We start from the raw sequence: 14,208 nt of genomic DNA on the forward strand, positions 1-14,208 counted from the left end.
AGTGCCCTCCTCAAATCTCTTGGCCCAACGCCCCCTCTCCCTCCCCCAACTCCACCCGGGCTTGCCAGCAGCCAAAACTCCCACAGTAGCAAATCTAGGTCAGTGTTCTACTGAGCCCTGGCCACTGTGTAGCAGCCGGTAGAACTAAGGTCTGGCATGGAGAAGCCTTGATCTCCAAGAGGGGGCAGGGGGAGTGCAACATGTTCTACCAAAAGGAGTAAGTGTGGGGGTTCAAGAGTTCTGGGGTTTTAGTCCCTCCCCCCAGTCTCCTCTCCTGTGTACCCTAGGGTAAGCTGCTTAACCTCTCTGAGCTTCAGTGTCTTGACCTGTAAAATGGGGACAATAATCCCAGCCTCCTCAACCTCATGAGGATACAATCAGATTATTGTTGGGAAAGCTGAGAAAATAAAAAGATCTACAAATTCAAGGTATTTTTATTGCTATTATTTAACCCTCACCTAGACAACCAAACACTTCTACACCAAAGTGCTAACCACTGGGCACAAGAAATGGTTTTAGAATGGAGGCGGGTCACCAAAAGGGAGAAAAGCAACCCTCCAGCCCCCACACAAAGCACACATTGGGCCATGGGGGAGCCCCTCAAAGCAGTGGTGGCTGAGGCAGCAAACAGGAAGGCCACCCGATAGCTCTTGCGATAAGGAAGATTCCTTCCCTTCCAACCCCGGAGCTATCTACAGGAAGTTTAAAAAAAGCCACATGAAAGCCGGGCCTATGATGGGGAGGTTTGGGGGGAGGGGAGGACGGTGAATAAAGGACTTTGAGGTATGGAGGGGGACTATGGGGAGAAGGTGTAAACACACTCACACAATCTCCCACCCCAAACCAGGGAAATTTTGCAGGAAGCAGTGCAATGTGACATACTGTTGGCAGCCCCCTCTAATCAGCCATATCCTGGTGGCATTGGAAAACTGAACTATTCTGACCCCCACCCCATTTCCGGCCCCTGGAAAGAAAAGCATATTAAAAATACAAAAGTGGCTGGACTCATGTGGGGGCCTTAGAGGTCTTGGGGAGGGAAGTTAGGGAAGGGAAAACTCTCCTCTCACCTCCTGCTACCCCACCCCAGAAGCAGCCACAATTTGGCAGATCACCTGACCCCCCCACCCTCCAGTAAATCACTTCAGAGCCTGGATCTGAGAGAGGAAGGTCTAGGGGAAAAACTAAAGCCAGCAAAGAGGGGGGGCGGGGGGTGGGTGGGCAGGAAGTTGAAAGGGGAGGGAGGAGGGTTGGAGGGTCTTCACAACTGACAGACCAACTCAGGGAGGAAAGGGGGAGTAGGGTGGTGGGGAGAAGACTGGTCAGATCCATGTTTGGAAGAAGCCTTGGGGCAGAGCACACCACTACCAGTGTCTATTTTAAGCCCCAGCAGCAAGGCGGCTGTCGTTGGGATTTCACATGCATGTGTGTGTGTGTACGTATATACATACACACACACCCACCCACCCCACTCTGGGAAATGAAACGGGTGGGGAGCCAAAGTGTTTCTAGTTCTCTGGTGATGGTTCGTACAATCCAGATTTCAACTCTAAACTGGAGCCAGACCCTCTTCCCACCCCTTGCATTCAGCCTGGCCCAAGACCCACTGACCCAATTCCTTTGACAGGAAGCCACTGCCCCACACCCCAATTGCTTCTACATGGCTATTTAGTCTCCACCACTCACCACTACCATTATCTACCATTTCCAGCTGTTTCTCAGGAGTATCAGGAAGGGAGGGAGAGAAAAAAAGTGCTGGATGAAAATCGACTTCACAGCCACCCCCCACCAATTCCCCCTCTCTTCTCCCCCCTCAACCCCCCAACCCATCTGGAATCCATCTGCTGCTGCTGTTTGTGCGGTTGGGCTCCCCTCCCCCCAGCCCTAATCAACATTTAAACTCAGATGGACTTAAACACATACATCAAAGTGGCCCCCTTTAGGGTCTCCAGGGAACATGGCTTTAAGCACATTTCCTTCTATTAGCCAAAGGCTTACAGTTCCAATCCTCAGCCTGGAATCAACAGAGAAGGGAGAGAGGGAGAGGGGGAGAAAGAGAGAAAGAGAGAGGGAGAGAGAGTGGGGAGAGAGAGGACAGGGAGAGAGAGGAGAGGGAGGGAGAAAGAAAAAGAGAGGGAGGGATCTGGGAGCTTAGAGGATTCTTCATTGGTTTCCCAAGCCAACTTGCCCCTCTTCCCAACCCACCAACCAGGAGACACAGAAATCATCCCAAAGATATCCCATCCATACTCGGACAGGCTCTCTCTCTCAATCCCCTAAAATGTTCAAACAGTTCTCCCAGGTCCCTAACACCAGCCCTAGGCGCACATAGGAAGGGATCCAGGGATCCGGGAAGCAAGCAGGACTCTTCCCCTTGTGCAGAGGGGGACTTGGCGACCTAGAGAGGTTCAGTAACTTGCCTAGGTCACACAGCAAGTCCCTAGAGAAGCTGGGATGAGATCCCAAGTCTCTTCACCCCACCAGGCTTGGCCAACACAATATCAGAGCAGTCCCAATAGGAACACCCTATGGCCCCCTCCTGCTACCCAGCTCAGGCCCACTAAATGGGAGAGTGAGTGCTGCAGGGATCCTTAGTTTTCCCGCCCCCCTCCCCCCTCGCCACCAGCTCACCTCAGATCTCAGCCAGATTCACCCAGCACCATAGATGGTCAGATTAAACACACAGAGGAAGGGAAGAGAAGAGGAAAAGGATTTGTACCTGCTTAAATTGTTCCTCGTAGGTCCAGTCTCCATGGTCTGGGACTACTTGCTGTTGCTGCTGCTGCAGCTGGGAGAGGCCCTGGGGAGCCAGCCCAGAGGCCAGTCGCTCCTGCCCCCCAACCAGCCGGGGGGGCTCACCACCACGGAAGAGCTGGGGAACCTGCTGCTTGCGGGACAGCAGGGGGCCAGGACCCAAACGGGCCGGCCCTACTGGGCCAAGCCCATCTCCCACCATGCCATCATCCTCTTCATAATCATCCTCGTCTTCCTCTTCCTCCTCCTCCTCCTCATCTTCCTCCCCCAGGTCCTCTTCAAAATCTTCTTCGTCCCATTTGTGTTTCCTAAGAAGTGTGCGGAGGGCTCTGAGTTGGGGGACAGAGCCACAATCATAGACTCAGCAGCACAGATTGAGCCCTTCCTGGATGCAGGGCACCATACTGGGAGCTTGGGAACATACACTAACAAATACAAGTACCACACTAATACACGAACAACAGAAGACACAGCCCCTGCCCTCGAGGACATTACAGTCAAACAGAGAAACAAACACACAAATTGCCAAATGTACAATGCGAGAAGCAGCGTGGCTCAGTGGAAAGAGCACGGGCTTGGGAGTCAGAGGTCATGAGTTCAAATCCCAGCTCTGCTACTTGTCAGCTGTGTGACTGTGGGCAAGTCACTTCACTTCTCTGTGCCTCAGTTACCTCATCTGTAAAATGGGGATTAACTGTGAACCTCACGTGGGACAACCTGATTACTCTGTATCTACCCCAGCGCTTAGAACAGTGCTCAGCACATAGTAAGCGCTTAACAAATACCAACATTATTATTATTATTACAAGAGAGCCAGGATGGGGATTCAGATATCTTGACATCTCAGCTCCCATAAGAACATCAAACCACAAGCAAGGCCATCCTGGGTCTGAACTATAGTTCACCCAGCACAGGATTATGTCTGACAGCAGCACCAGGACACTTGGAGGAACTGTGTAATAATATTTTTGGCAAGTATTAAGTGCTGGAGGTAGCTACAAAGTTATGAGATTGGACACAGTCCCTGCTCTGTATGGGGCTGACAATCAATGGTATTAACTGAGTGCTTACTGTGTGCAGAGCACTGTATGAAGTGCTTGGGAGACTACAACACCACAGAGGTGGTAGGCATGTTACTTGCCCACAACAAGCTTACAGTCTAGAGGTGGAGACAGACGTTAATATAAATTAAGGATATGTACATGAGGGCACAATCTCTCCTCTACTTTAGGGATGAGGAAACAGAGGCCCAGAGATAAAATGACCTGCCCAAAGGCACACAAAAGACCAATGGCAAAGCTGGGACTTGAACCCAGGTCTCCTGACTCCCAATCTCATGACAGTGGGTGGCCCTCCTGGACCCCCAGCTTCATGGTTAGAGACAGACCATCTAACAGCCTTCACTTTCTCTCAGGTGTCTCAGTAGGGACTGCAAGGTGGCACTCCAGTGGAGGAAAAAAAGTTGCTGTGGGGAGGAGAGTGGGCCACTGACGTGGTTGCAGAAATGCCAACATAATCAGGGAATGGAGCAGTTTCCGTAAGAGGACGGACGGAAAGGGTTAGGGCTCTTTGGGTGGGAGAGAAGCAGGCTGAGAAGGGATGGGATTGGAGTTTACAGAACCCGAAGGGAATGGTCAGGGCAAACACAGGAACTATTGCACTCCAAATCTCACTGCACCGGGACAAAGGGGCCCCCGTGGAAGCTGAAGCTGGAGCAGGGCAGGTTCAGAACAAGCCAAAGGCAACACAGCTCATGCAATTCTTTCCCACAGGAGACCATCCAGTCGCATCAAGAGAGGTTTGAATAGATGAATGGATGAGAGAGCCATGCCAGGTTAACTTAAAGGGAAGTTAGGGATGGGGGGGGGGGGGGGGAGAATGAGGGGTGTCAGATGGTCTGTCCCTCTGTGTCCAGAATGGTTTCCGACCATCACATAGCTCCTCCAAGCATCCTGGTGCCGCTGTCAGACACAAAATTTTGTGACCCAGGATTTTGTGGCCCGGACCACAGTCTGAGGTTGTCATGGGCTACCACTGGCAGGGGCCCCAGGCTATACAACTAGCAGATGCCTCTCATGGAACAACCAAGGATGGCCACACACCATGACACAAAACCCTTCAAACAGGGACCAAGCTCCCAGAGCCACCCACCACTTCCCCAGCTGTAATCCTGCATCTGAGATTCCCCTTACCCTCAACCTGCCATGCTCCCTGCCCCTTTCTCCCCATCCTTCAGCTCCTAGACTCCACAGCACTTGCTTTCCCTTCAACAATCACTCTTTGAGCAGGGACCGGAGCCACTCCTTCTCCAGAGAAAGTTCCAGGGAGACACAGACACCAAGAGACAGAGACATAGACCAGCACTCTCCCCTCTAAACATTCTCTCACATGGATTGACCACACTGCAGCTGGCCAGAGGCCCCCACTCTCCAGTGTTTCAGGTCTGTGGTTTTAACACCATATGGTCTCTCTAAGCCTCTCCCCCTTCCTCCTCCTCCCCCCTCTGCCTCTGGCAATCATATCAGTCCCTTGAGAGCATGTTTGCTCAAGACAAGTGTCCGGCCATAAGGCCAGAAGCAGAAGGGGACCCAGGGGCCCCCCACTGCTCCCAAGGTCACAGGGGAACTGGGCTCAGGAAAGGGAGAATAATGAGCCAGCTCGGGAGGAGACAACCCCACCATCACTCCTTCTCCTGGTGAGAGCTCCAGAGTGGCCCAGGAAATCACCCCTGCGACTCAGGAGACTCCTTTGGGAGTGAGATGTTTCCTCTCCAGGTTGAGCTGCTTGCTTTGGAGAGGAAGTAAAGTTGAACGGAGGGGCGGGGAGGGGTGTACACCTAATGTGGATTCTTGGGTCCCACAAGCCAGAGCCGCTCCCTTCCCTCAGTTATCAGCACCAAGAGGTCTGCGCCTTGGTTTTTTTGTTGGGTTTTTTGTTTTTCTTTCGGGGGGGGGGGGGTGTCTCTCTATCCCAGCAGGAAGGGCTCATTTCATCTAATTTAAAAGGAGCCAAACTGCCCAGAGTCCTGCCTTGACCTCACTGCCCACCTGCCCACCCACCCCCAAAACAGGCTCCTGTGCCAACTCACAGCTCCTCCTCCTCGTCCGAGCCCATCTCCTGGAAGTGCCCTTCTTTGCCTGCGCTTCCGTGGGGCGGCTCCTCCCGGCGCTGCCGCCCTGCTTCCTCCTCTCCCTCTTCCTCCTCCTCGTCCTCTTCTTCCTCCTCGTCCTCCTCTTCCTCCTCCTCGTCCTCCTCAGAGGCCGGGCTGTCCTCTGAGCCCCGAGGGCTGGGCGAGTGGCTCAGGCCGGCTGCAGCTGCCCGCATGGCTGCCAGCGCCGCCATCTGGGTCCTCTGCATCCGAGCGCTCTCTGGCTCCCCATCCTCACTGCCAGCTGGGCCCTCTGGGCCCCGCCGGCCTGCTCCCACTCCGCCACCATTCCCAGGGAAAGCAATGTGGTTGAGTTGGGGGGGAGGGGCTGGGGGGGAGGCCCGGGGCTCCTGGGAGGGTGGCAGGGATGGGGCCGGGAGGGGCGGCGGCTGCTGCCGGGCCTCCAGCTCTTGTTGCTGCCGGGCCTCCAGCTCTTGTTGCTGTCGGACCCGCTGCTGCCGCTGCAGCAAGTTCTCCATCACTGCCTGAAGCTTCATGGTGCGCCGGCCAGAGGGCAGAGGCGCCCGGGGGCAAGGGGTTGGGGGTGGCAGGGCAGGGCCCTAGGGGGAGGAGAGGCTAGGAAAAAGGAGACCCCTGGCAGGACTGCGCACCACCCAGCAAGAGGGCTGGGGAGGGCACAGCACAGCAGCGTGCTAGGAGCTGGGGAGTGGAGAAGCCCTACTCAGCAGAGTGCGCTGGCCAGGGGCAGTGAGGGAGAAATGCCCAGTAAAAATATACCCTGGATTGGAAGGAGGAGAGAAAAAAGTAGGCTGCTCTATGTGCAGAGAGCAAAGGCCAGCCTGGTCACCAAGAGGGCCAGGCAAGGCTCTCCTCTTCGATCCTGGGTGTCTGGCAGTGCTGGGATTCAGCAGCCTCCCCCACCACTGGGCTCCCCAGACAGCAGCAGGTCAGGAGAGTGGGGTGGGTGGGGGAGGGAGTGGGAGAGGGGAGAGGGGTCGTGAAGTGGGGCAGAGTTTCGCTCTGGTCCAGCGATGGTGGCCGTAGCTGGGTCAGCGGGTTGAAAGCGCCTAGTCCTTGCCTGGTCCTGTTTCATCCAGGTGTCTCTGGAAGCCTGCCCAGGAAAGAGAAGGGCAGGTTAGCACGGCCAGAGCTGGCCCTCTCCCTCCTACCCCGCGGGCCTGGCAGGAGAGTTTTCATGGCACCTTATTAAATCTGGTTTGGGGTGGGGGGTGGCCGGGAGGAAGGGCATGCAGTTCTTGCAGGGAGGGGGTGTAACTGGCAGCTTTTTCCAAATGCTCTAGAGGGGACAGTGAGAAAGTTGAATACCTCCCCCTTTCCCCGCCTGCAACCCCAATTCCCTGCTGCCTTCCACAATCCCACCCCCAGCCCCTCCTTTCATAAAGGGGAATGTTCAAGGTGCCTCTACACTCTCTCTTACTCTCCTTCCTCATCTCACAATTCTGTCCTTCCCCCAGCAAGCAGGGAAAGCTGGAAGAGGTGGGGGCCAGCCAGTCGGACCCTATGGGTCAGTGAAATGGCAGTCTAGGACAAAGACCAGGCTCAGAAGTGGGGGAGGGAATTATCTGGCCTTGAGTGGTCAGGGGCCAGCAGTGAGTAGAGCGATGGTGGGGGGAGGGTGTCTTTCTCCCTACAAGGGAGGGGAATCTTGGAGTCCAGGGGTCTGAAGCCACCCCCAACCCTTTCCACCTTCCTCCTGCCACCTCAAAATGAGAAGCAGAATCAGGGTCCCAGCCAGTCCCAGAGCCAGAGCCCTCGCCTCCCCCACAATTGTCCCCATCAGCAGATGCCATCTACCTGGACACCCACCCACTCACATCTCATCCCACTACCTTGCATGGCCTCTTCTAGGTGAATTCAGGTCCACCATGTTCAGCTAGCAAGGGGACTCTTTCTTTCTCCCTACATCCCTCTCTAAGATCGAGTCCCGATTTCCACCTGGCTGGAGTCAACGTTTTCCTGATGGGACTAAGCAGTCACATTCTCATGAAGAGGGGAACAGTAGCCTGACCCTAATAACTGGAGGGTTGGGGAAGAGGTAGAAAACACACCCTGCCATTCCTAGAACCTAATCTCCAGATCAAGCCTCTGCTTCTGTCTTTGAAGCAGACCCCAAGACCTGTTTCTCAGAGGGGTCCAGAGACATCAACAGACTCAACAAATTTCCTGTACTCCGGCTAGTTTCAGAGTGAGCCCTCCTCCTTCCTATGACTCCCAGGGAAGCCTTAGCCATCATCTTGCCCAAGAGACATCTGGACACTCCAACCCCGACGTGCCACAGGTTGTACAAGGCACACCGATCCCATTCTGACTTCTCAGGGCTGAACTCCAGTGGTTATTTCTCACCTCTTCCCTAAGACCCAGGATGGTCCTAAGATCCAAGCTCTGGAAAAGACCTCAAATAATAACAATAAAAACAATAATGATAATAAACAATAACAACAATCTTATTTGTTAGGCACTTACTATTCATCAAGGATTGTTCTAAAGTGAAGTTGATACAAGATAATCAGTGCAAACATGGTGTCTGTCCCACATGGTGCTCATAGTCTAAGTAGGAGGTAGAACAGGTATTGAATCCCCACTTTACAGTTGAGGAAACTGAGGCACAGAAAAATGACTTGCCCTAGTTCATATGGCAGACAAGTGGTAGAGCCAGGATTAGAACCCAGGTCCTCTGCCTCCCAGGCCTACGCTTTTTCCACTAGGTCACTCTGCTTCCATAGTCCAGTCATCTACTCCAGTCCCTTGCCACCAAAGATCATGGAGGAATCCAAGTGTCTGATGTTTACAGTGGTTCGTTGGGGGCAGCAGGGAGGACAGCATGGGGTACACGAGACTTTTTTCCTCTGGAAAGTGGTGGGGCTGAAGGGTGAGCTGGGGGAAGGAACTCTGAGGTTCACACGCAGAGATTTTCCCCCACCCCTCCAACTGACCCAAGACCAGACCAGGGAGTGTGACTTTCCAAGAAGCCAACCATGCGGAGCAAGGGAGGGAGTGTCCAGGAACTTCATCCACCCCCTCTTCCATGTGCTGACCTCAGCATTAAGTGTTCCCAAAAAGGTAGGGGAAAAAAAAGAATGGTAATTAGAGCCGCCTCATAATAAAACAGGCAGGCAGAGCTGAGGAGACTTGCCCTTAGATGGAAAAGGTACCTGGGATGGCAAATATCAAAAAGGGGAAAAAAAAACCACACTACCCTCCCTCCCCCAATTCCCTACTCCAGCATAAAACCAATGATCCCAAAAGAAGGACATGCTAATCTGGTGATCGCCAATGAATAGTTACCAAGGCCCTGAGGCACCCACTCTGCCCACAAGAACACATACCCTGCAGCCATACCCTACCCCTTACCTCTTCCTCCCTCTCCTCACTCACCCACACACTCTCCCTAGTGGGCTGACACTGCTCTGCCAGGACTAAGACTAAGCCCCCCTTTTCTTCAGGCCCCCCCCCACCCCCTCACCCTGACTCGCTCCCTATGATCTACCCCCTCCCCACCCCACATCACTTGTGTATATATGTACATATCTATAATTCTATTTATTTATATTAATGCCTGTATAACTTGTTCTGATGTGTGTGTATATATATATATCTAATTCTATTTATTTATATTGATGCCTGTTTACTTGTTTTGATGTCTATCTCCCCTCTTCTAGACTGTGAGCCCGTTGTGGGGCAGGGACTGTTTCTCTTTGTTGCTGAATTGTACTTTCCAAGCACTTAGTACAGTGCTCTGCACACAGTAAGCGCTCAAAAAAATATGACAGTGACAAAACAGCAACAAGTCCTGGACTCCATTTGGCTATGCTCACAGCCAGGGAAGGGAAGGCCCATGATTCAAACAACAACTTGCCTGAATTGGACAGACCTAGGCCATCCCAGAGGTTCCTCCCCCACTCCCAGCTCCCAACCTCAACATGGTTTCCCTCTGCCATATTGTTTACTCTTTCTTTGAACTAGATGTTCCAAGGGATGTCAGGAAGGGGGTACACCCCACTCCCCCACCCCCATACCCTGCTCCAGCTCAGAATCTTGGAAAAGAGATGCGATTTCCCTGGGGGAAATGAGAATTCAGGAAATAATGTTGGTATTTGTTAAGCGTTTACTTTGTGCCGAGCACTGTTCTAAGTGAAATGTTGGTATTTGTTAAGCGCTTACTATGTGCAGAGCACTGTTCTAAGCGCTGGGGTAAACACAGGGGAATCAGGTTGTCCCACGTGGGGCTCACAGTCTTAATCCCCATTTTACAGATGAGGGAACTGAGGCACAGAGAAGTTAAGTGACTTGCCCACAGTCACACAGCTGATAAGTGGCAGAGCTGGGATTCGAACTCATGAGCCCTGACTCCAAAGCCCGTGCTCTTTCCACTGCGCCACGCTGCTTCTCAGCGTGGGTAGTGCTGAGTAGTACCTCAGTGGGTAGTACCTGGGTAGTACCTGGGTAGTACCTCAAGTGCTGGGGTAGACACAGGGGAAAGCCCACCCTCCCCACCTGCTCTAATTATGAGACCAATTTGGGTTGAGCCCAGAATTCATACAACCCTGTGCAACCAGACGGGTCAACAAATCTGATTTTCTAATGTCCCCAGGGGTCAGTCTCCTCACCCCCCCACCTCATTCAAGACCCCTCCAAGATCACAGTAGGGGACCTCGGTGGAGTGGGAAACCCAGGCTACCTGGATTTCCATTTCGAGGCAGGCTGAAACTCAGAGATAAAGAGTTGGGTCTCAGCTTCTCCAGAGGAGACCTGGGTGCTCTCTCGTCCCTCCCCAATATGTACTTCAGGCCTCCGTCTGAGCCCAATCCAGCTCTCATCTTCCCCATTAGCAGAGAGGCTATCGACCCTGACCTGCAGCATCCCCCAACCTATAGGGGACCTTATGTTCAAGCCTCTCTCCTCCTCCAACCAATCACTGATATTTATTGAGCACTTGCTGTGTGCAGAGGGCACTATATTAAGAGCTTGGAAGAGGATAATACCACAGAGTTGGTAGACTTGTTCCCTGCCCTTTGACCAACCCAGCAGACAGGGAATCCACAGCAAGAAGCCCCAATCTGGGTGAAAGGACAAAAACCATCCAGACACCAACTCCCCGATCTGCTTACCCGACATTCTCCCCACCTCCCAGCCCCGTGTGCAGACTCCTCTCACCCCTCTGCCACTGCTCTCCCCCACCACATACGGCCATGGGGCTAGCCCTCTGACCAGGTCCTGGGCCAAGCTGAAAGCCCTCAGCCGTCACCTCTCCTACAAAAGTAGGCTCCGTTTTTAGAAACACCAGGCAGAGAGAACTGCATTTGGGTCTTTCTTTCTGGCAGCGTCAAGTTTTAAATAGCTGGAATGCACAGCAAGTTCAGACCAGGCATCTGTGGCCTCTCATTGTGAGCAGTAGATGAGGTAAAGGAAAGGCTGAAGGAGGTGATATGCTTTCTAGCCTTTCTCCCCAAGGCCCTAAGTTGGACCCTGGGGAGAAAGGGTTTAAATTGGAACCGGGTCTCAGTTTACCCACCATGCAGAAGTCTCTCCTTAGAAATTCCTATGGGTCCACTGGACTCTTGGAAAAGGGAAGAAAGCTAAAGTTGCAATGGGTTCACGACACACTAGGGGGAGAGCAAAAATGTACTTTTTGACATCCCCCACTCCTTTCCCCATACCCCTCCCTGTTTAGAAATCACCCTGCTCTGAAACCGCAAAGGTAGCAAAAGAGCTCTTCCTAATCCAAAACTTCACACCAGATGACAATTTCTGCCTGGAGTTGGGGGATGAGGGGTGTGGATGAAAGAGCAGCTGGCAGCCAACTCAACCCCCGCCCCCACTACCACCAGCCAAGGCTTCACCTAGAGTTCAAACTGCAGAAGGCTCAGTTCCCTAACCCCCACCCTCCTTGCAAAAGGCATTTATTTAAATAGTTGTGCAATTGAGGGGGGGGGCGGCATGTGAACAGGAGAGAGAAGGTCTGGGTCAAAGGGCCCAACCAGTAACCAGACCAGCAACAACTGGTACAGTTGGGGGGGGGGGGTGTAAAGGGCATATGAAGCCACATTAAGGGTTAGCCTAAAAAATAGAAACTAAAAAAATAGAAACCAAAAAAGGTGGAAAGAAAAAGAGGAATTTGCACCGGATAAAAGGGGGGAGTGGGCTGCCGCCTCTGCTCCTACCGCCTCCTCCCCCTTCGAATATGGATTTTATTTACAAGTCAGCTCCATTCAATCGATATTTCCTGCCGATTTCGCCACCCCCACCAAGTAAGCAACTAAAAGAGGAAGAATAATCAGGGGAAGGGAAAAGCGGGGAGGGGACGGAGTTGGTGTTATTTTTGGTGGGGGTTGGGGGGACACGGACACACACGGAGCAGTTAGAAGCCGTATAGCGGGGGTCATCCCGTTCCCTCCCCACTGCCCCCAGAAAAAGAGGGGTGAGCTTTTGACGGAGAGGGGGATGGGGGGTGGAAGAGAGGGGGCAGGTTGGGTGGGGGTCTCGGCAAGACCGACGAACCTATAAAGAGAAGCAGAGATGCTGAGCGGCGGTAAGGGGGATGGGTCCCCCGGGCCCTGGCCCAGCCATGGGTTGGAGGCGCTCGCTAAGGGTCATATATTCTGCAACGACATCTCTATCTAATACCTCCCCCCCGCCACCCCTAAACACACACACACACACACATAAAACCCAACCCGATAGGAGGAGGAGGATTTCCGCTTTGAGGAACAAACAAAATGGTCTTTGAATGCAAAACTGATTTCGAGAGACCCTTTCCGAGTAGCGGCCGTTTCCCCTTCGCAAGTTACACAATATACGGGGGTGGGGAAGGGGGCGCGTTATTAAAGAGGAGGGGCGACATGAAAGTTGCATCCGGTGGGTTCCGGGAGAAGAGGGGGCTGCCTTCCCCACATCGGAGGTATCCCTGGACCTAAGTTTCCACCGCCCCAACAAAGACAGTGTTCTCGGGTAACTTTGACTCTACCCAACTCGTTTCTCAGGTCACCCGGAGCAACAGCCCTCCGCCCCCCGCCACGGAAGGTAGATTTGAAGGGCCAGTTCGCCTCTACCCCAGCTGATAGTTTGGGGTGGAGAGAACTTACCCAATACCCCAACCGCTCTGGGGCGTCTCATAGCCCCCACCTCCAGCTCGCTTCGCCGGCGGCCACCACTCCACCTTGCTGCCCAGCCACGCCGCCGCTGCTGCCGCCGACGCCGCCTGGACTTTCTGGCGGCTGACTCGCCCTCACTCGCCTTTCTGTTTTCGTTTTTTTTTTTTTTTCCCTGGCTTGGTCCCTATCTTTTAATTGTGTTTGTTTCAATGCCCCCCTATCTGACCTGATTGGTAAGTTTCTCATAGCACGCAGCTCATGTCCTCCCTCCCCCCGCTCTTTTTCCCCCTCCCCCTGCGGCCTAAGGCGTGCTCGCCGCCCCGCAGACTAATCATTGGGTGACAAATAGCAATCAGATGCAAATTCCTAACCTATGAATCAGAGGAGCGGCCGCTGCAACCGGACTAGGGAGCGTCTCCCAATTCCTCCTCCACCTGGCCAGTTGCTTCCCCCTTCCGCCCCCCTCGTTTTTTCCCAGAGCCGCAGAAATCCCCCCGCAACAGACCGAGGGAGAGCGATCTGGGTGGGTCGGTGGGCTGGGTCAAGAGGAACAGAAAAGGCAAATGATAGGGTTGAGTCTCCTTTAAATTAAAAAAAAAAGTAAGACGGGGAACGCCCCCTCTTTAGGGACCGTCGGTAAAGTCCTTCTGGAAGCCCTACCGGGCTTTGGGAGCCCTTCCTCTCGAAGGAAGAGAAGTGGGGTGGAGCAGGCCGTGGTTACTCACCTTCGACAGTGCTTCTTCCCCCGCCCCCCCCCCCCAAAAAAAGGGGGTATTTTAGAGCCTCGGGTTAAATTTCGCTTTTCACCGCAACTTCGGTTGAGAATTCAAGGGTGGAATCCGGCCGCGCGTCTTTCTCCTTGTGACGTTGCCTCCCACCAGCATTCCGCTTCGGGAAGCCGGTACGGGACTGACGTAGAGAGCAGAATGGGGAGACGCCGGCTGGGTGCTCCCTGGAGCGAGAAGCGGTCGTTTGTGCCCCGTAAAAGCAGGCAGACGTGCTGACTCTGAAGGGGGCGGGAGGGGGGGATCCGGGGAACGGAAGAAAGCAACTTTTTTCACAGTGCAATTGCGCTTTAATGGGTTTCCCTCAACTCTCTTGAACTGGGTCTACAGAGTCTAGTTATCCATGCGGACCCATAAATCCAGTTGGGACGGTAGACGAGTGGGAAAGAGGGTGGTTCAGGTCAAAGGCTATTTTTAGCTATCAATTAACAGGATAATTTTAATGCGTAGA

The 14,208-nt window shown here is 53.5% G+C and overlaps 1 protein-coding gene across 3 annotated transcripts in view; it reads right to left on the bottom strand.

Moving 5' to 3' along the window:
• The window catches only part of ARID3A (AT-rich interaction domain 3A), a 44,505-nt gene extending 30,610 nt beyond the window's left edge, over nt 1-13,895 (bottom strand). For 2 of the 3 annotated variants that reach the window (XM_039910217.1, XM_029051090.1), the window contains exons 1-3: nt 12,964-13,252; nt 5,840-6,971; nt 2,717-3,059 (exon numbers count right to left, since the gene is read on the bottom strand). In XM_039910217.1, the coding sequence (XP_039766151.1) occupies nt 2,717-3,059; nt 5,840-6,396 (900 nt within the window). In that variant the 5' untranslated portion in view covers nt 6,397-6,971; nt 12,964-13,252. Of the gene's footprint in view, nt 1-2,716; nt 3,060-5,839; nt 6,972-12,963; nt 13,253-13,697 lie in introns of those variants that run through there. The other variant, XM_039910216.1, reaches the window with a different exon arrangement.
• Nucleotides 13,896-14,208: the final 313 nt, after the last annotated feature.

Source organism: Ornithorhynchus anatinus, chromosome X1 (assembly GCF_004115215.2).
Source record: "Ornithorhynchus anatinus isolate Pmale09 chromosome X1, mOrnAna1.pri.v4, whole genome shotgun sequence".
In the NCBI taxonomy this organism is placed as follows: domain Eukaryota; kingdom Metazoa; phylum Chordata; class Mammalia; order Monotremata; family Ornithorhynchidae; genus Ornithorhynchus; species Ornithorhynchus anatinus.